Below are 19,592 nucleotides of genomic sequence, written 5' to 3' on the forward strand. Positions count from 1 at the left end.
AATCAAAGGCATTCCTGTATATCAGCGACAAATCTTATGAAATGGAAATGAGGACAACCACCCAATTCACAATATCCTCAAAAAAATAAAATAATTGGGAATAAACCTAACAAAAGAGGTGAAAGATTTATACAATGAAAACTACAGAACCCTAAAGAGAGAAATAGAAGAAGATTTTAGAAGATGGAAAAATATACCCTGTTCATGGATAGGCAGAATTAACATCATCAAAATGGCGATATTACCAAAAGTTCTCTATAGGTTTAATGCAATGCCAATCAAAATCCCAATGGCATTTCTTGTAGAAATAGATAAAGCAATCATGAAATTCATATGAAAAAATAAAAGACCCAGAATAGCAAAAGCAATTCTAAGCAGGAAGAGTGAATCAGGCAGTATAGCGATACCAGACTTCAAACTATACTACAGAGCAATAGTAACAAAAACAGCATGGTACTGGTACCAAAACAGGCAGGTGGACCAATGGTACAGAATAGAGGACACAGAGACCAATCCACAAAATTAAAACTATCTTATATTTGAGAAAGGGGCTAAAAGATGCAATGGAGGAAGGATAGCATCTTCAACAAATGGTGCTGGGAAAACTGGAAATCCATATGCAACAAAATGAAACTGAATCCCTTTCTCTCACCATGCACAAAAGTTAACTCAAAATGGATCAAGGAGTTTGATATCAAATCAGAGACTCTGTGTCTGATAGAAGAAAAAGTTGGCTCCAATCTACATATTGTGGGGTCGGGCTCCAAATTCCTTAATAGGACACCCATAGCACAAGAGTTAAAAACAAGAATCAACAAATGTGAGTTACTCAAAGTAAAAAGTTTTTTCTCAGCAAGAGAAACAATAAGAGAGGTAAATAGGGAGCCTACATCCTGGGAACAAATCTTTACTCCTCACACTTCAGATAGAGCGCTTATATCCAGAGTATACAAAGAACTCAAAAAATTAAGCAATAAGAAAACAAATAACCCAATCAATAAATGGGCCAAGGACCTGAACAGACACTTCTCAGAGGAGGACATACAATCAATCAACAAGTACATGAAAAAATGCTCACCATCTCTAGCAGTCAGAGAAATGCAAATCAAAACCACCCTAAGATACCATCTCACTCCAGTAAGATTGGCAGCCATTATGAAGTCAAGCAATAACAAGTGCTGGCGAGGATGTGGGGAAAGGGTACACTTATACATTGCTGATGGGACTGCAAATTGGTGCAGCCAATTTGGAAAGCAGTATGGAGATTCCCTGCAAAGCTGGGAATGGAACCACCATTTGACCCAGCTATTCCACTTCTCAGACTATTCCCTAAAGACCATAAAAGAGCATACTATAGGGATACTGCTACATCGATGTTCATAGCAGCACAATTCACAATAGCTAGACTGTGGAACCAACCTAGACGCCCTTCAATAGATGAATGGTTAAAAAAACGTGGCATTTATACACAATGGAGTATTACTCTGCACTAAAAATGACAAAATTTTGTCATTTGCAGGGAAATGGATGGCATTATAGTAAATTATGCTAAGTGAAGCTAGCCAATCCCTAAAAAACAAATGCCAAATATCTTCTTTGATATAAGGAGAGCAACTAAGAACAGAGCAGGGAGGAAGAGCATGAGAAGAAGATTAACATTAAACAGGGATGAGAGGTGGGAGGGAAAGGGAGAGAGAAGGGAAATTGCATGGAAATTGAAGGAGACCCTCATTGTTATACAAAATTGCATATAAGAGGAAGTGAGGGGAAAGGGTAAAAAAACAAGGGCGAGAAATGAATTACAGTAGATGGGGTAGAGAGAGAAGATGGGAGGGGAGGGGAGGGGAGGGGGGATAGTAGAGGATAGGAAAGTCAACAGAATACAACAGACACTAGTATGGCAATATGTAAAAACGGGGATGTGTAACCGATGTGATTCTGCAATCTGTATACGGGGTAAAAATGGGAGTTCATAACCCATTTGAATCAAATGTATGAAATATGATATGTCAAGAGCTATGTAATGTTTTGAACAACTAATAATAAAAAAAGAAAGATTTTTATTATTGTGAAAAGAAGATATTTACTGTTCATAGAATATCTGGCAAAATACATTAGTTTTGTCTCAGAACATGAAAGCAAATGAAAATCAGTTTTAAATGTTAGAAAAGTCAAGAAAATGATACTAGCTTTGGCTCCGTCATTGATTGGCCCTCCATCTCTTTGTGTTTTAAACAACAGGAATATATTAGCTAATTTCCAAGAATTCTTTCAACTTCGTTAATATTCTTTTATTGATAACCTTTATTAGGAAGATTTAGCAAGATTTGATTTTGGGTTGTGATAACTTATAAATAAAGGGATGTAACAAAGTGATATATAAAATGTTTAACCCTGACTGTTGAAAAAAGTTGAATCCATGGCTCCATAAATAGAGATCTTTTTTTTAAGGGTAGCCAGGCTAAAGATAACTTCTCTCTTTTTTTTTTTTTTAAGAGAGAGGTGAGAGAGAGAGAGAGAGAGAGAGAGAGAGAGAGAGAGAACTTTTTTGATATTTATTTTTCTGTTTTTGGCGGATACAACATTTTTGTTTGTATGTGGTGCTGAGGATCGAACCCGGGCCACACACATTCCAGGCAAGCGCGCTACCGCTTGAGCCACGTCCCCAGCCCCGATAACTTCTCTTTTAAAATATGAGATTTAAAATAATATCAGACTTATGCAAATGCCTATGTGTGGTAATATGGCATAGAATTATACACATATGGGTTAAAAAGTTTAGTGGTGAAAACTATCAATTCTTTTCCCGATCCCCTTTGACTTTTCAGATAGGTTCTTTAAGGGCAAAAACTTGCAAAAAATTTTAGCTTTATCAACGTTTTTTTTTCTGTTTACTTTGTGCTATGATAGATGAGGTGCTCTTTCTACTACCACTCTTATCTCACTTCTTCAGTTTCTTCCCCATGTTGCACTATTTTCAATTAAATCAGTAAATTGTGTTTACGTTATTTTGAAAATGTGAGTATTATGAATATGTTGCTTATTGTAGTGCCAGGTAATACTCTGTGGTTACATTTATTTTCCTGTGTAAATTTTTTTCCCCATAGTTTACAATTACTTGAATTTTTTTTTTTTTTGTACTGCATTCTTATTTTTTTTTCCTTAGAGCTCTATCCTCTCTAGTTCCCTCCCTTTCTCCCTGGGAGACTACACTGGGAATAATATCTTAAGTAGTCTCTATTTTGTTTTCTGATTTTTGTTTATGATGTATAAAATATTATAATGATTTTACATTTAGCTACCTTACTAAGCTTTATTCTATTTATAGAGGTTATTTTGAATTTTCTCTTTTTAATCAAATAATCTTTGAATGACATTTTTCTTTCTTCTTTTCCAATCCTTTTGTTTCCTTTCAACAATGGCTAGAGCTTAGTTTTATCATATTGTATTTAGGAATTTTGCCTCTATATTTATTGATAAGATTGGCTGGTATTTTTTCTTTCACACTCAGTCCTATTTAGGTTTGGTTTCAAGGTTATGCTAATTTTATCCCTCCTGTTCTCTGGAAGATTTTGTTTAATTTTTTTTGTTCTAACTTAATTGCATGATATTTAGAGATAATATTCAGTATGAATTCCGTCCTTTGAGATTTGTTTAGAATCACATATTCAAAATAATGTAAATGCAGATTACTCATTTAATTGAAAATAGTATAATATAAGGAGTACACTGAAGGAGTACACTGGTCCTTCAGTGTATGGTCAGTTTTTATAAACTTCCAGGATGTACCTGATATAAATATGTGTTCTTCATTTGATGTATTATATATGTCTATTAGAATAAGTATGTTATTCATGTTCAAATCTCTCTACATCCTTACAGATTATTTTGTTTACATGTTCTACCAGTTGTCGGAGGCCTGCTTAAAATCTCCAACTATGATTGTGGATTTGTTTATTTATATTTGTAGATCTTATAGTTTTTAACTTGATATATTTTGAGGATGTTACAGTTTATACAGTTTATCGTGGTTTCCTTTTAGTATCTTCCCTGTGAACCAAACCTTTTATCATTCTAAAGTAATATTGTTTTCTTTTTATTTCTTTTTATTTTATTTTTTTCATCTTTCATACATTTGATTCAAGTGAGTTATGCACTTCCATTTTTACCCCAAATACAAATTGCAGAATCACATCAGTTACACATTCACAATGTTTACATAATGCCATATTAGTGACTGTTGTATTCTGCTGCCTTTCCTATCCCCTACTATCCCCCCTCCCCTCCCCTCCCATCTTCCCTCTCTACCTCATCTGTTGTTGTTCAGTTCTTTTCCTTCCCCCCCTTTCCCCTCACAACCTCATATATGTGATTTCGTATAACGATGAGGGTTTCCTTCCGTTTCCATGCAATTTCCCTTTTATCTCCCTTTCCCTCCCATCACTCATCTCAGTTTACTGTTAATCTTTTCCTCATGCTCTTTCCCTCTGTTCAGTTCTTAGTTGCTCTCCTTATATCAAAGAAGGCATTTGGTATTTGTTTTTTAGGGATTGGCTAGCTTCACTTAGCATAATTTGTTCTAATGCCATTCATTTCCCTGCAAATTCCATGATTTTGTCATTTTTAGTGCTGCATAATACTCCATTGTATATAGATGCCACATTTTTTTTATCCATTCATCTATTGAAGGGCATCTAGGTTGGTTCCACAGTCTAGCTATTGTGAATTGTGCTGCTATGATCATTGATGTGGCAGTATCCCTATAGTATGCTTTTTTAAGGTCCTCAGGGAATAGTCCAAGGAGGGCGATAGCTGGGTCAAATGGTGGTTCCATTCCCAGCTTTCCCAGGAATCTCCATACTGCTTTCCATATTGGCCGCACCAATTTGCAGTCCCACCAGCAGTGTACAAGTGTACCCTTTTCCCCACATCCTCGCCAGCACTTATTGTTGTTTGACTTCCTAATGGCTGCCAATCTTACTGGAGTGAGATGGTATCTTAGGGTGGTTTTGATTTGCATTTCTCTGACTGCTAGAGATGGTGAGCATTTTTTCATGTACTTATTGATTGATTGTATGTCCTCTTCTGAGAAGTGTCTGTTCAGGTCCTTGGCCCATTTGTTGATTGGGTTACTTGTTATCTTATTGTTTAATTTTTTGAGTTCTTTGTATATTCTGGAAATTAGGGCTCTATCTGAAGTGTGAGGAGTAAAGATTTGTTCCCAGGATGTAGGCTCCCTTTTTACTTCTCTTATTGTTTCTCTTGCTGAGAAAAAACTTTTTAGTTTAAGTAAGTCCCATTTGTTTATTCTTATTATTAACTCTTGGGCTATGGGCGTCCTATTAAGGAATTTGGAGCCCGACCCCACAATATGTAGATTGGAGCCAACTTTTTCTTCTATCAGGTGCAGGGTCTCTGATTTGATATCAAGCTCTTTGATCCATTTTGAGTTAACTTTTGTGCATGGCGAGAGAAAGGGATTCAGTTTCATTTTGTTGCATATGGATTTCCAATTTTCCCAGCACCATTTGTTGAAGATGCTATCCTTCCTCCATTGCATGTTTGTTTTATTTTTCAGAATAAATTTTACTTTAAAGTCTACTTTGTCTGAAATTAATATAGCTATACCAGCTACCAGCTTTCTGTGGTTATTATTTATGTATGAATCTTTTATCTATTATATCACCCTTTCCATGTTGTTAACAAAAGCTTGGTCCTTGTCCCCAATGCCAATCCAATAATGATGATATATTTTTGAGAAAAAGGAAAATAAAAGTTTTATTGCTTTACTAGCAAGAGAAAAACACAAGGGACTCTTTTCCCAGAGGCTGTGATTCTGCACATCATGGGGAACAGGGGTTTTTAAAGAGGTGATTCAATGGTTACATTCCATGTGTGCTATCTGGAGCTGTAATTCACTTATTAATTTGGGAGATAGTAATTTCTAAGATCTTCTGGTGCCATCCCCAGAGTACTTCTTTCCTGTGGTGAGTGTGTGCTCAAGGTTAGATAACTCTTCCTAGGATAGGGAATAAATGTAATCCTGAGATTAGGGAGGAGAGTTTAGGGAGGAGAAGGGAGAGAGGAAGACAGAGAAATATGTCCATTTAAAAATAAGTCACAGTGGCAAAGCAGCAAGGGGTACATTCAAAGCATAAAGTGGATCACTTTTATAATGTGGCCTTATGTTTATAATATCTCTAATGAAAATCATACATGTTGAAATATATCTCCTTTTTTGCCATTGAAGGATATTTGTTTCAGGTGTATTTCTCAATATTTCTAACTTTTTAATAATAACATTTCCAAAAAAATTGAAAGATAAAATTAATGTCATTATATTTTCATGTAGACTTAGTACTTGTTAGCAGTTTGCCATGTTTGCTTTATATCTCTTGCGCTCAAGTGTTTCTCAGTATATTCATCTACTTAAGTCTTACAAGGGTGTGTGCATTTCTTTTTTGCTAGGCCATTAAAAATAAGTTATAGATAATAACGTTTCATATGCCTAAGCACATCAGTATATACATCATACTACATAAACATAATATAATTAACAATTTCAGGATATTAGCAATATTTTAAAAGGATTATCAAATATTCAAGATAATAGTGGTTTTTAAAACACTCATTGCTGTTCATATGCTGCATTTGTTTATTCTCTTATTTTTTTTTCAAATTCTGGAATATGTTTAAAGAAAATTTTCCATGAATCTCTTATGTCTCTGATCATCATAAGAGGAGAGGAACTGTCCTCTCTATGAACTCTTTTTTGAAGGTTGTTTTATAGTGAACAACTTGAAAATAGAGATAGTATCTCCCTTTGGAAGAAAGGTCAGATTTGTTTACCTTCTAGCATAATAAAGATAATATCTCCAAGCAAAAGTCAAGCACGCTTACTGCCCATTATAAAATATGTGGGTTCTCTAAATTCTTGATTTCTCCCCTGTAATAATAATGCAGCTCAGGTGAAGGCATCAACTTGTCTGGTTAGCATCATTCAGTGGAAATTGGTGTTCGGGGACGCTCAGGCTATTGCTTTGAGTGATAAATTGTCTCTGATCAAGAAGTCTTATATCTTCTACAAGCATTCATAATACACTAGCAAACTAACTTGTTAGCTTGCAAATAGGGAATAGTCTCAGACCTTTCACAGTTACTGGCAGCATGGATTTCCCATATATTATTTCTTGACACTGATTTTATAAAAGTCTCATCGAAATATGATTTTCACACCATCTAGTTCACTAATTTAAAGTGTACAACACTTTTTAGAACATTTATAGTTTCATGTAACATTCTCCTGAATCAGTTATAGAGCATTTTTATCAACCCCAAAAGAAATCCGTATTTCTTAGCTTTCATTTCCCATTGATCCCTCACTCCGTAGTCTTAGTCAACAGCCAATCTACTTGTTGTTATTATAGATTTGTCTGTTTTGTTCATTTCATAATGAAAATCATGTAGCAGGCAAGATATTGTATCTGTATTATACCTGTATGTCTCACCTCATGCCATTACCACATTAGTTGGAGTACATTTGTAGTAAGTGTTTTACTCCTCTTTTTCAATATTGTTTTGGCTTTTTGGGTTTCTTGCTATTACATATAAATTCAATGTTATTATCAGGTTGTCCATTTTGCAAAATATATACTTGGAATTTTTACAAAAATTGCCTTGAATCTGTAGAAAAATGTGAGGAGTATTACTGTCTTAGGAATATGAAGTTTTCTGATCCATGAATATGGGAATTTTTCCTTTATTTTATAATCATTAAATTATTTCAATAATCTTTTGATATTTTTAGAATAGAATATATGTTTTGAATTTTGGGCTCAGTTTATTCCTAAGAATTTTATTCTTTCTTATGCTGTTGGAAATGGATTTTTCATTTCATTTCATGCTATTATATAGAAATGCAATTGATTTTTTATATTCATTGTGTACCTTATAGTCTTGTTGAACCCATTTATTAATTCTAATAGGAATTTCTAGATAAAAGACTTTGTCACATGTAAAAATATATGTTCTTTAATTCTTGTTTTTCAGTATTGATGGTTTACTTACTTGCCTAATTTTCATGGAGAGAATCTTTTAGAATTATTTTCAAAAGAAATGACAGAATGGACATCTTTGTCTTTTTTATTTTTTTTAAAATTTTGGTTGTAAACAGACACAATACCTTTATTTATTTATTTATTTTTATATGATGCTGAGGATTCAACCCAGTGCCTCACACATGCTAGGCAAGCACTCTACCACTGAGCTACAGACCCAGCCCTCGTTCTGGTCTTACAGGGAAATGATTCAGTCTTTCATTATCAACTATTGTGACATTATTTTTTTTGTATATGCCTTATATCAGATTGAAGAAGTTTCCTGCTATTCCTACATTGTTAGTAATGTAACCTCTTTCATTCCTGATTTATTAATTTATTAATTTCAGTAGTCATTTTTTTTCTGGTGGTGGTAGTTTGAAATTTTGTTGACCTTTCCTAAACACCACATTTCGGTTTTGTTGATTATCTCTATTTTCTTATCCTTCATTTTATTAATTTCAATTCAAATTGTTGTTATTTTCTTCCTTCTCTTCAATTGAGGTTTTGTTTGCTCCCTTTTACTAATGTCTTGAAGGGGAAGTTATTTATTTCATGTATTTTTAAATGTAGGCATTCAATATTATGTATAATTCTAATGCACTAATAAAAATATTTAAGAAGAAGAAAAAATATAGACATTCAATGCTCTAAATTTTCCTCTAGTACTCCTTTAAATATCTCATGTGTTTTGGGTACTTGGTTGTGTTATTTTCATTCACCTTACAATATTTTAATATATGTTGTATTTTCTTTGACTCATAGATTCATAAGGAATTTTTAAAATTTTTTCCATATTCTGTGAATATAAAATTTCCTTCTAATCTTGTTTTCAAATTTTATTTCAGTGTGGCTTGGAAACATACTTGGTATATTTCAATTTATTTCTTGAAAGTGTTTTTAATGGCCTATCCTATGATCTATACTGGAGAATGTTCTGTGCATTTCATTATTGGACAAAATGTTGAATAAATGCCTGTTAGGTATTGCTGGTTTGTACTATTGTTGGGAGTCTTCTATTTTATTATTAATTTTCTGCCTCACTACTATACCCATTATTGAATGTGGGGTATTGAAGTCCCCAAATACTGTTATTAAATTGTCTATTTTTCTCTCTTCAGTTGGGACAGTTTTTGTTTCATGTGTTTTTTTTGGCTCTGTTGTTAGGTGTATGCATAATTGTAATTGTTATATCTTCCTATTGAATTGGAACTTTACCATTATAAAATAGCTATAAGAGAAGATTTTGAAAGCTTCTTCTCAGCAAAAGAAACAATCAATGAGGGGAAGAGAGAACCTACATTTGGGGACAAATTTTTGCCACACACATGTCAGAGCACTAATCTCCAGGATATATACAGAACTCAAAAAATTAACACCAAAAAAACAAACAACCCAATCAACAAATGGGCTAAGGAACTGAACAGACACTTCTCAGAAGAAGATATACACTTGGTCAACAGACATATGAAAAAAATGTTCAACATCTCTAGTAATAGATAAATGCAAATCAAAACTACTCTAAGGTTTCATCTCACCCCAGTCAAAATGGCAGTTATCAAGAATACAAACAACAGTAAGTGTTGGTGAGGATGTGGGGGGGAAAGGCACACTCATATATTGCTGATGGGACTGCAATTTGATGCAACCACTCTGGAAAGCATTATGGAGATTCCTTAGAAAACTTGGAATGGAGCCACCATTTTATGCAGCTATCCCACTCCTCCATATACACCCAAAGGACTTAAAATCAGCATACTATAGTAATGCAGCCACATCAATGTTTATAGCAGCTCAATTCACAGTAGCTAAACTGTGGAACCAACCTAGATGCCCTTCAATAGATGAATGGATAAAGAAACTGGTATATACACACAATGGAGTATTGCTTGGCATAAAGAGAGAATAAAATTATGGCATTTGCAGGTAAATGGATGGAGTTGGAGAATATCATACTAAGTGAAGTAAGCCCATTACAAAAATACAAATGCCAAATATTCTCTCTGATAAGTGGATGCAGATCCATAAAAGGTGGGGTATGGGAAAAATGGAGGAACTGTGATTGGTGAAAGGGGAGGGAGAGATGGGGAGGGGGCATGGGAGCAGGAAAGATGGTGGAATGAGATGCCCTAGGTACCTGTATGACTACACATGTGGTGTGATGCTATATCGTGTACAACCAGAGAAATGAAAAGTTATGCTGCAATTGTGTACAATGAATCAAAATGCATTCTGCTGTCACATATACCTAATTAGAATAGGTAAATAAATAAATTTAAATAAACAATACTATTTCCTGTTAAATAAGAGAAGATTTTAAAATACATAATCCATTATTGTTATTTAAAACTTGTTGCACCATAGAACACCAGAACTTATTTCTACCAAACTACATTGTACCCACTGATTGGCCTTACCTTCTCCCTCCTTCCTTTTACTCTTTCTCACAGTGTACCTCATAAATATGTACAAATATCATGTATCAATCAGAAATGAAATGAAATGAAAATTACATATTCTTTTGGTCAACTTCTATTTCTTACTGAAACAAACTTTAGGATGGGTTCCTGGTATCTGAATTGTTACAAGGTTCTTTGGGTAATCTTAATGCATCCAGGAATTTGCATGTTTTTATTTTAGTACAGGAGATTAAAACCAGGGCCTTGTACATGCTGGGCACGTGGTCTACCACTGAGTTACATCACCAGCCTTTTTTATTTCATTTTTAGACAGGGTCTTGCCAAATTGCCCAGGTCAGCCTCTAACTTGAGATCCTCTGGAGTAGCTGGGATTACAGGTGTGCACCACTACATTGGGCTGCAAGTTTGCTTTTTACTTGTACTTTTAAATCTAATACCTGTTATAGTTGGGTATTCATAATCTGAAAGTTTGAAACCCCAAATATGAAAGGGTTTGAGCTCTGAGATTATACTACAAGGGAAAAATTTCCACATGATGCAATTTTGCTCCACGGACAAGAGTATTTAAAACACTGTTTAATATCACCTTCAGGCTATGTGTATAAGGTTTATATAAGATATAAATGAGTTCATGTTTACATTTGGGTCTCATCCCCAAAATATTTCATTATGTATAAGCAGATATTCCAAAATCTAAAAATAATTGAAAATTAAAAACACTTTGGTTCCAAACATTTTGGATAATACTCAAATATATACTTTTGTTGTAATGGCCTAAGATGTAAATTCATAACTTTCTGTACTTATCCCAGCACCATATGTTAAATGACTCATTAATTTCACATTGATTTGACATGCCAACTTTTATAATATGGCAAATGTGTGTAGGGGGTCCCTACACCTGTGTGTCTTTTCTGGCCTTAGTATTTTAGTTAGTTAAGCTACCATTCTTTGAGTAATACCACACTGTTTTAATTATTATAGTTTTATGATGTGTTTTACTATGTGCGAATGCAAAACCTTCCTTAATTTTTATTTTATTATTTTCTCCCATAATAACATTTTAAAAGATTATTATAATTCAATAATTTTCTTGCTTTAACTGTTTTGTGTGATTTTGTAGAATTAATTTTCCACAATATTGAAAAGATCATAGTTTAGCCTTATCTCCTATGATAGTTTTTTTTCCGTATTTACTTAGTAAATGACTTTTAAACTGAGGTCTGTAAATGTTAATTTTACCTCTTTGCCTCATTCAATTTTTTAAAATCTTAGTGCTTAATATGGTCATTTTGCCTCTAGATATCTTTCTGTCCATTTTTCTGAATTGAAGTCTAGGTATTCACTTTTTTTTAACCAACCTTTTATTAATACTCTCGGGCTCAAGAGAATTTGTGTCAAGAATTATTGACTATACACTTATTTTTGCTTGGTGGATCCTAACAGAATCACAGTGGAATCTGGAAGCTACATAATTAGATTACATTGTCTGTATATGTCATTTTTCAAGTGAAAAAATAATCCTAGAGCGCGGGAATGCTTGTCCATGAGATTGTAGTGATTCAACTTCTGAAGTAAACTAGGGGAATATTTCTTGTGTGATAGTGCTTTTTCCATTACCATTATCTGTCTTATCATTTTTTTTCATTTTATTCTAATTTAAATTTGTTTGTGCATAGTTTTTCTTTTCTTTTCTTTTTTAAATCTAGATTGGAAGCTCCTTAAAGGCAGCACCCACATCTACACATTTTTGTACAGCTCATAGACATAATATTGTGCTTTGTACTCTTTGAGCATTTAATCAATATTAATGGAAATTGGTTTTTAAAAAAGTTACTCCATTAATCAGATGTCTAATTAGGGCTATTTCCTTGTGGGTACCACTGTTATAACTGTATAGAAAGTGGCATCTAGTGGTTGGTGTGTGTATTACAGTTGCCTGGTTTTTGTTTTGTTTTTAACCCATGAGTACCAGAGTCCTTCCCATAAGCTAGGCAGAATAAATAAAATTCAAAATTTAAACTTTAAAATTTAATTTTAAAATTTATCTATAGTTCCAAAATGTTTTAAGTAGTGATCTCTCTAAAGAAAATTACAAGTTAATTAATAAAGAAGTATAAAAAAGATGAAATTACCAATTTTTAAGAAAAATATTGCATAAAATCACTTGAAAAATCACACAGAAGAACATTAAAGGTTTTGTTTGTTTATACATTATATTGAGATTTTTGGACACTGATTAGTGCAAAATATTGTAAAGAAATCACATAGTTTTTAGTCCATATTAATGAAATCCTATTAGCCAGTTGCTTTGCATTATTCTCAGAATCTTTAATTCATATTTTAAAGAGGAAAATCTCCCCATAAAGACTGAATGTGCAAAATTATACCATCTTCTACTTACAACAAACCCTTATGCACATATATTCACATATTATGTATAATCATTCATTCAACTCCAAATGTTATTCTTACATTAACAGCCATTTTGGATTTGCCGTAACCTTTGCACCTCTATTAATGCATGTAATTGAATGCTGAGAGTGTGCACAATCTAAAATTTATTTTTTCACAAAGAATATTTTATATTTAAAATTAACCCCTGTTTCTGGCTCATTATAATGTAATTTTTTTGTATGTAGGTTTATTCTTTCTATTAAAGAACAAAGATATACTGTCTTTGTATTTCTGCTTGCACTTAACATAGTGGCTGGCACAAAACAACAAGTGATCCATAAGTATTTGTTGAATTATGTTAACATGAGTTGCATCTTATTCATTTTTATATCTTTCATACCTAAAATATTTTCTGGCCTGTAATCATGCTCACTTCATGTATGATGAATGAGTTTGTCTGAATAAAACTGTAATGTAGTTAACATGTAACACTAAAATCAGTGTACAACCTAATCACCTATTTATAATAAATAAATAATGGCTGCCTGACAGACTGAATTAGAAGTGTCTAGAGTACATCTTTTACTAGATTAGCCTCTTGCAGTTGATTGAGAGATCTTCTGTCTTCAAGCCGTTGTGGTTTGCTCTTATAATAAGGAAAAGAGATTTCAGCATGAGGGTGGCTTCTAATTTCAGCTGCATTAGTTGATAAGGATTCAGAAAGATGCTGTGTTATAGACTAAAGAAAGGGAAGCACGGAGCCCGGCATAAGCCTGTAATCCCAGCAACTCTGAAGGCTGAAGTAGGAGGATCACAAATTTCAGGCCAGCCTCAGCAATTTAGGAGACCTTGTTTCAACAAAAGGGTAGGGACTGGGGATGTGACTACAGTAAAGTGCCTTGGGGAAAAAAGTAGAAAGAAAAGAAAGTATGGAATGTTGAGTAGGAGGGAAAGGCACTTTTTAAGCCACAAACTCTTCAGGTTGAGCACTGATGGATGAACTTTATTTGGCTTTTGCATCATATAAAGGTTTCAGTTAAGTTAGTTTGTTGATCTCTTTGATGAAAAGCATGCCATGTTCTTGTGCATAAGTAGTAAGCTGTCAACCTAAGTTACACTAATTACTATTTGTTTTTCTAAGTTGTTCAGCTTCATGCCAGAGTAAAAGATAGCTATGGATGGCAGAAGTTATCTAGTTTCTTCTTATTTACTGTACACTTTTATTTTAGAGGAAGTTATTTTTTTTGGTTTTAGGACCTTACTTCCTAATATGAAAGCTAAGGTGTTAGTTGTGGCTATTTAGAACATTTAGGCTGTGGAAGCAGCTTTTTTTGGTAAAGCTTGGAGCTGTTAGAGGTTGAGCTGCTGTTAGTGATGGGGGAGTAGAGGCAAAGAAAAAAAAGTGGTAAAATACAGCATTGTGTATTCTGTGTGCCATGACTGCTCATGAATGCAAAGAAGCAAGTTGACTTCAAGTGGGAGCTATCTTTGACTAGTTGTCAAGTTGATTGCTAATTTAGATAGAAAGGTGGCTTCTTTAACGTACTATTAGGAGAAAAACAAAGGAATTTCTAGAACTTGGACATGTGACAAATAACATTATAAGGAAGTTATATGAATTTCTTTTTCATTTTATCCTCTTTATTTAAAAAGACATATCTTTCTTTAGAATGATAAAAATTATATTAGATCATTGTGAAAAGCTCAAGCATAAATGTATATAATAAAAGGTTAGAGCTTCCCCAAAGGTAACTGTTGTTTGTCATTTCTATATATCCTTTCAGATAGTTTACTGTTTTTTTTTTAAGTTTGGATTACTGAGTTCCATTGAATTCTAAGTCAAGAGTTTGATTTTCAGTTTCATATTTAATTATTTCCCCTGTTTCTTTTCTTTATAGGCTTGCTATGGATGTTCTTCAGGATCAAAGTGTGACTGTAATGGTATAAAAGGGGAAAAGGTAAGATTGGAGACGGCCTTTGAAAGCTTAGTAAAACCAGTAAAATACTTTTTTAATACATTTTCAAAATAGGGCTTCTATCTGAACATGTAAATAAATAAAACAAGTTCTACTCTTCTGCTTATTTTGAGAACTTATGAAGATTGGATTGTATCTCAGGGATCAGCTAACATCTTCTTATAAAAGGCCGTGTAACAAATATTTTAGGCTTTGTGGGACACATGAGGTCTGTGTCACATTTTCTTCTTTCCTGTTTGTGTGTGTGTTTGCTGTTGAGATGGTGAAACTGAAACCCAGGGTCTCAGACACACTAAGAAAATACTCTACTACTGAGCTACATCCTAGCTCTTCTTTCCTTTTCTAAAAACAGCTTTTTAAAAGTGACCAAGAAAGTTCTTGGCTCTTGGACCAAACAAAATAAGCTTCTAAGTGCATTTGGCCTGAAAACTTTGATCTACCCTTATTAATCTTGTTGAAGTCACTGACTTAATAGGGCAAAAAGAAGAGAATACTTAAGAAAATTAAACATGTGTCAAGCTACTAAGCTGTGCTGGATACCAAGCTAGGCAATTCTACGTAGTTTTCTTTAGTCCCTGCAAATTATTGATAGGTGAATATCTATTTTTACCTTTTCCTATAGCAGCACCTCCTATTGTATGGATATGATGACTATAAAGCAAGAATAGGCGAGTATTAAATAGCCTAAACCTAGCCATTGTAGGTTAGTGACTGACATAAGAATTCAAAAAATAAAAAAGGATAGTGAATTGGTGAATTTTAAACTAAAGAAAATTATATTAGGAGAGAGGAGAATCTCACTCTGGTCTCCACTTTTGGGAGTTCAATAAATGTTTTTGAATGAATAAGTGAATGGTACTACTAATTATATATGGAAAAGTTTGGGATAATGCCATAAGGGTATATTCCACTTAGGAATATGGAAAATTAATTAGCATAGTAAGATGTTTAAACGTCCTAGATCAAAGAAAACCACTTGTTTGATTATTTTGCAGTTCTTTATTCTCAAGCTCATTTGACCTTTGTAATCCCTATTTTCCCAACAGAATGCCCATTAATATTAATTAAATACTTTTCCATGGAACACTTACATGAGTAGCATTAGTTTGAGGGAAATAGTTTTGTAGTAAGGGTGTTTTCTGTAGTGATAAAAAGACTAAGAAGGATTCATTCCACATTATAGTGCAGTGACTATTATCACATTAATTTATCTGGAGATAAGAATTAAAAACTCTGAACAAAATATAATATCTAATTGATAAGATAGGATAGTTGCCAAAGGAATAAAGTGGAAAGGATTCTTTAAAAAAAGAATGAACACTATGGGCTGGGGTTGTAGCTCAGTGGTAGAGCACTTGCCTACAACTTGTGAGGCACGGGGTTCAATACTCAGCACCACATACAAATAAAATAAATAAAAATAAAGGTATTGTGTCCATCTACAACTAAAAAAAATTAAAAAGAATGAACATTAGGTGAACTTAAATTTATATTTTTTCTTCCTGAGTATACCCCATGTGTGCATGTTAGAGGATGGCTAGAACCCTGACAAAAACCCACAGTTAGAATGCTTTGAGATTTCAGGACAAAGAGTTGAGGATGCCAGAATGGCTTGAAAGTAAGGGAAGATGTGCTAGAGTAGAAATAAACAAAGACAGGAGACTTTAAAAATATGCTTAAAGATTCCACTCAAATTCTTGGTTAAATCCTGAATTTCATAGGTATAGGGAAGAGTCATACTACCCAGAAAAAAAAAATGATGGAAGTACATGTACATAGATTTAACTGCAGTTCATTGAAAGCAAAACAGTTTTAAGTTTGAGTTCACCTGATTCAACTATTATATTTTCAGCACTGGGGGTTGAACCTAGGGCCTCATACATGCTAGAAAAGTGTTCTACCACTAAGCAACATCCTTTTTATGTTATTTAACTTAGTGTCAGTCAAATCTTTGTCACTGTGATGTAAATAACTGACAAGAACAATTTAGAGGAGAAAAAAAGTATTTAAGCTCATGATTTCAGAATTTCAGTCCATGGTCCACTGACTCTATTGCTGTAGGCCTGAGTTGAAGCAGAACATGATGGCAGAAGGGCATGATGGAAGAAAGTTACTCAGCTCATGGCAGATGGAAAGTAGAGGGGAGGAGAAGAAGGGGCCAGGGACAAATATAGTCGAAGGCCATGCCCTCATTGACCTGTTTACTTCAGTCAAACCCATCTGTCCATAGTTATCCCCCAGTTGTTCATTCAAATTATTAATACATCCAATACATTAGTCTACCCCATTTATAATTCAATTTTAACCTATGACCATTGCTACATTGCTTAACACATGGGCTCTTTGGGGGGCAGTTTTAGATCCAAATAATACCATTTATTTTAAGATGATGCCTCACTAATGTGCTCAGGCCAATCTCAAACTTTTAATCTTTCAGCCTCAAACTACCAAGTATCTGGGATATGGGCATGTACCAGCATGCCTGGCATTAGCTAAAAATTCAATACTCTTCAGATAGAGATAAGAGAATCAAAAATTTCTACATATTACCTACACTATCCAGTATGCAATTAAAACTTACCAAGTTGAAAATCAACTCTAAAAATAATACTGATGTTAGAATTTTTCAATGAAGAAAAATTTATCAGATAGACTTAATAGCAGAGGTGAGATTTAAAAAAGAAAAAGGTCAATGAACTTTAAGATTTAAAGTAAAAAAAAAATGATTTCTGAACACAGGAAAAAATGGAAAAAAAATAGAAAGATTAGGGCCTCAATGACCTGTGTAACTGTATCAAATAGTCTAAAATAAATGTCAATAAAGTCCTACAAGGACAGGAGAGAAAGATCAGAGGGGTAAAAACATAATGAAACATGGGACAGTATTAATGGAAATAATTCCCTGCCACTAGGTGAAAAATATAAATTTGTAGATACAATAATTTGGACGAACCTCAAGTAGGATAAAAGCAAAGAAAACTACATAGAGGTCCCATCATAATGAAACACTGAAAAAGAAACCGAATAAAAGAAAATCTTAAAAGCTAGAGAAAATTCCGATTGCATACAGTGGAATGATGACATGAATGATGATAGTGTCCTTCACAGAGAGAGTGGATAATATGCAGTATATCATTAGAAGTTGACAAATTCTGCAAACATAATGATCGTACAGTGAAAATATACCTCAAAAATAAAGGAAACTTTTAAGATATTTTGCAATGATAAGAATAAAGAGAATTTGGCATAAATGTACTGAGAGAAATTTCTTCAGGTTAAAGGGAAATGTCAGTAGATAGAAGTGTGAATTTGCAGGAAGGAATGAAAGGCACTAGAAATGGTGTATATGTGGTTAAATATAAAATACTATATCCTTTTCCTCTCTCTTATTTAACACAAAAGAGGATTTAAAGCATAAGATCATAGCTCCAAAATACCCGAAGCCAAATCTGACAGAATTAAAGGGACAAATTTACAACCATAGTTGTAGATTCTGATACTCCTACCTCAGTCATTGACAATACTCAGAAAGTCAGTTAAGGGTGTAGATGATTTAAATTGCACTATTAACAACCTGGCCTTATTGACATATAAAGAATACTATGTCCAATAACTACAAAATACATTTTTTTCAAGAGCACATGAAATTTTTAACAAGATAAACTATATTGTGGGCTACAAAATAAGACCCTATAAATACCAAAAATATGAGTATCCATTCCCTGATCACAGTGAAACGAGTAAGAAACCAATAACAATCTGTAGAAAAACCCTCAACTATTTGGAAATTAGAAAGCGTCATTCTAAATAACTGATGGATCAAGGAAGAAATTGGAAGGAAAATTGAAAAATTTTGTTTTTTGGAATTGGAAATTGTTTGGAATTGGAAAATGTTGTATTTTGTTTAAAAGCAACAATTGAAAATTTGGAATGACATGAAAAGAGTGCTTATGTGGGAAACAGCTTTAAATGTCTATGTAAAAAAGAATGATTAAAATTGGTGATCAAAATTTCCTACTTAAATAACTAGAAAAGGAGAAGTAAACTAAATTTAAATTAAGAGAAAGAGGATAATAAGGTAAAAATCAATATATATGAACTAGAAAACTAATAATAGAAAAAACTTACCCAAATTTGTTAATTGATAAATTGATAGCATGACTGATAATGCAGAGAAAATTAAAAATCCAAATACCAGTATTAGGAATGACGCTATAAAAATTAAAGATCAATAATGGAATATTATAAATAGGTTAATAAAAAATTTGACAACTGGGGCTGGGGTTCTGGCTGAGTGGTAGAATGCTCGCCTAGCACATGCGAGGCGCTGGGTTCAATCCTCAGCACCACATAAAAATAAATAAATCAAATAAAGCTATTGTGTCCAACTACAACTAGAAAAATATTTTAAAAATTGACAACTTAGTTGAAATGGACAAATTCCTTGAGAAATAAATATTATCAAAACAAAATAAATGAATAAATAATAGAATAAAATAAGCAAAATATTAATAAACCTGTATTTATAAAAGATTGGATTTTCAGTCCTTTCTACAAAAATCTCAGGTTTCATAAGGTTTCACTGATGAATTCTATGAAACGTTTATGTGGGAGACAATGTCAATCTTGCATGAAAGCATTTAGAAAATACAGGAATAGAGAATGTCTTCCATCTGCATGGAATAAGCATAGTCCTGATACCC

At 33.3% G+C, this 19,592-nt stretch overlaps 1 protein-coding gene across 2 annotated transcripts in view; it reads left to right on the forward strand.

Moving 5' to 3' along the window:
* Col4a5 (collagen type IV alpha 5 chain) overlaps positions 1 to 19,592 on the forward strand; it is a 216,853-nt gene that overhangs the window by 69,988 nt on the left and 127,273 nt on the right. For both annotated transcript variants that reach the window (XM_077106377.1, XM_077106376.1), the window contains exon 2: positions 14,812 to 14,871. In XM_077106377.1, the coding sequence (XP_076962492.1) occupies positions 14,812 to 14,871 (60 nt within the window). The remainder of the gene's footprint in view (positions 1 to 14,811; positions 14,872 to 19,592) is intronic.

Source organism: Callospermophilus lateralis, chromosome X (assembly GCF_048772815.1).
Source record: "Callospermophilus lateralis isolate mCalLat2 chromosome X, mCalLat2.hap1, whole genome shotgun sequence".
Classification (NCBI taxonomy): domain Eukaryota; kingdom Metazoa; phylum Chordata; class Mammalia; order Rodentia; family Sciuridae; genus Callospermophilus; species Callospermophilus lateralis.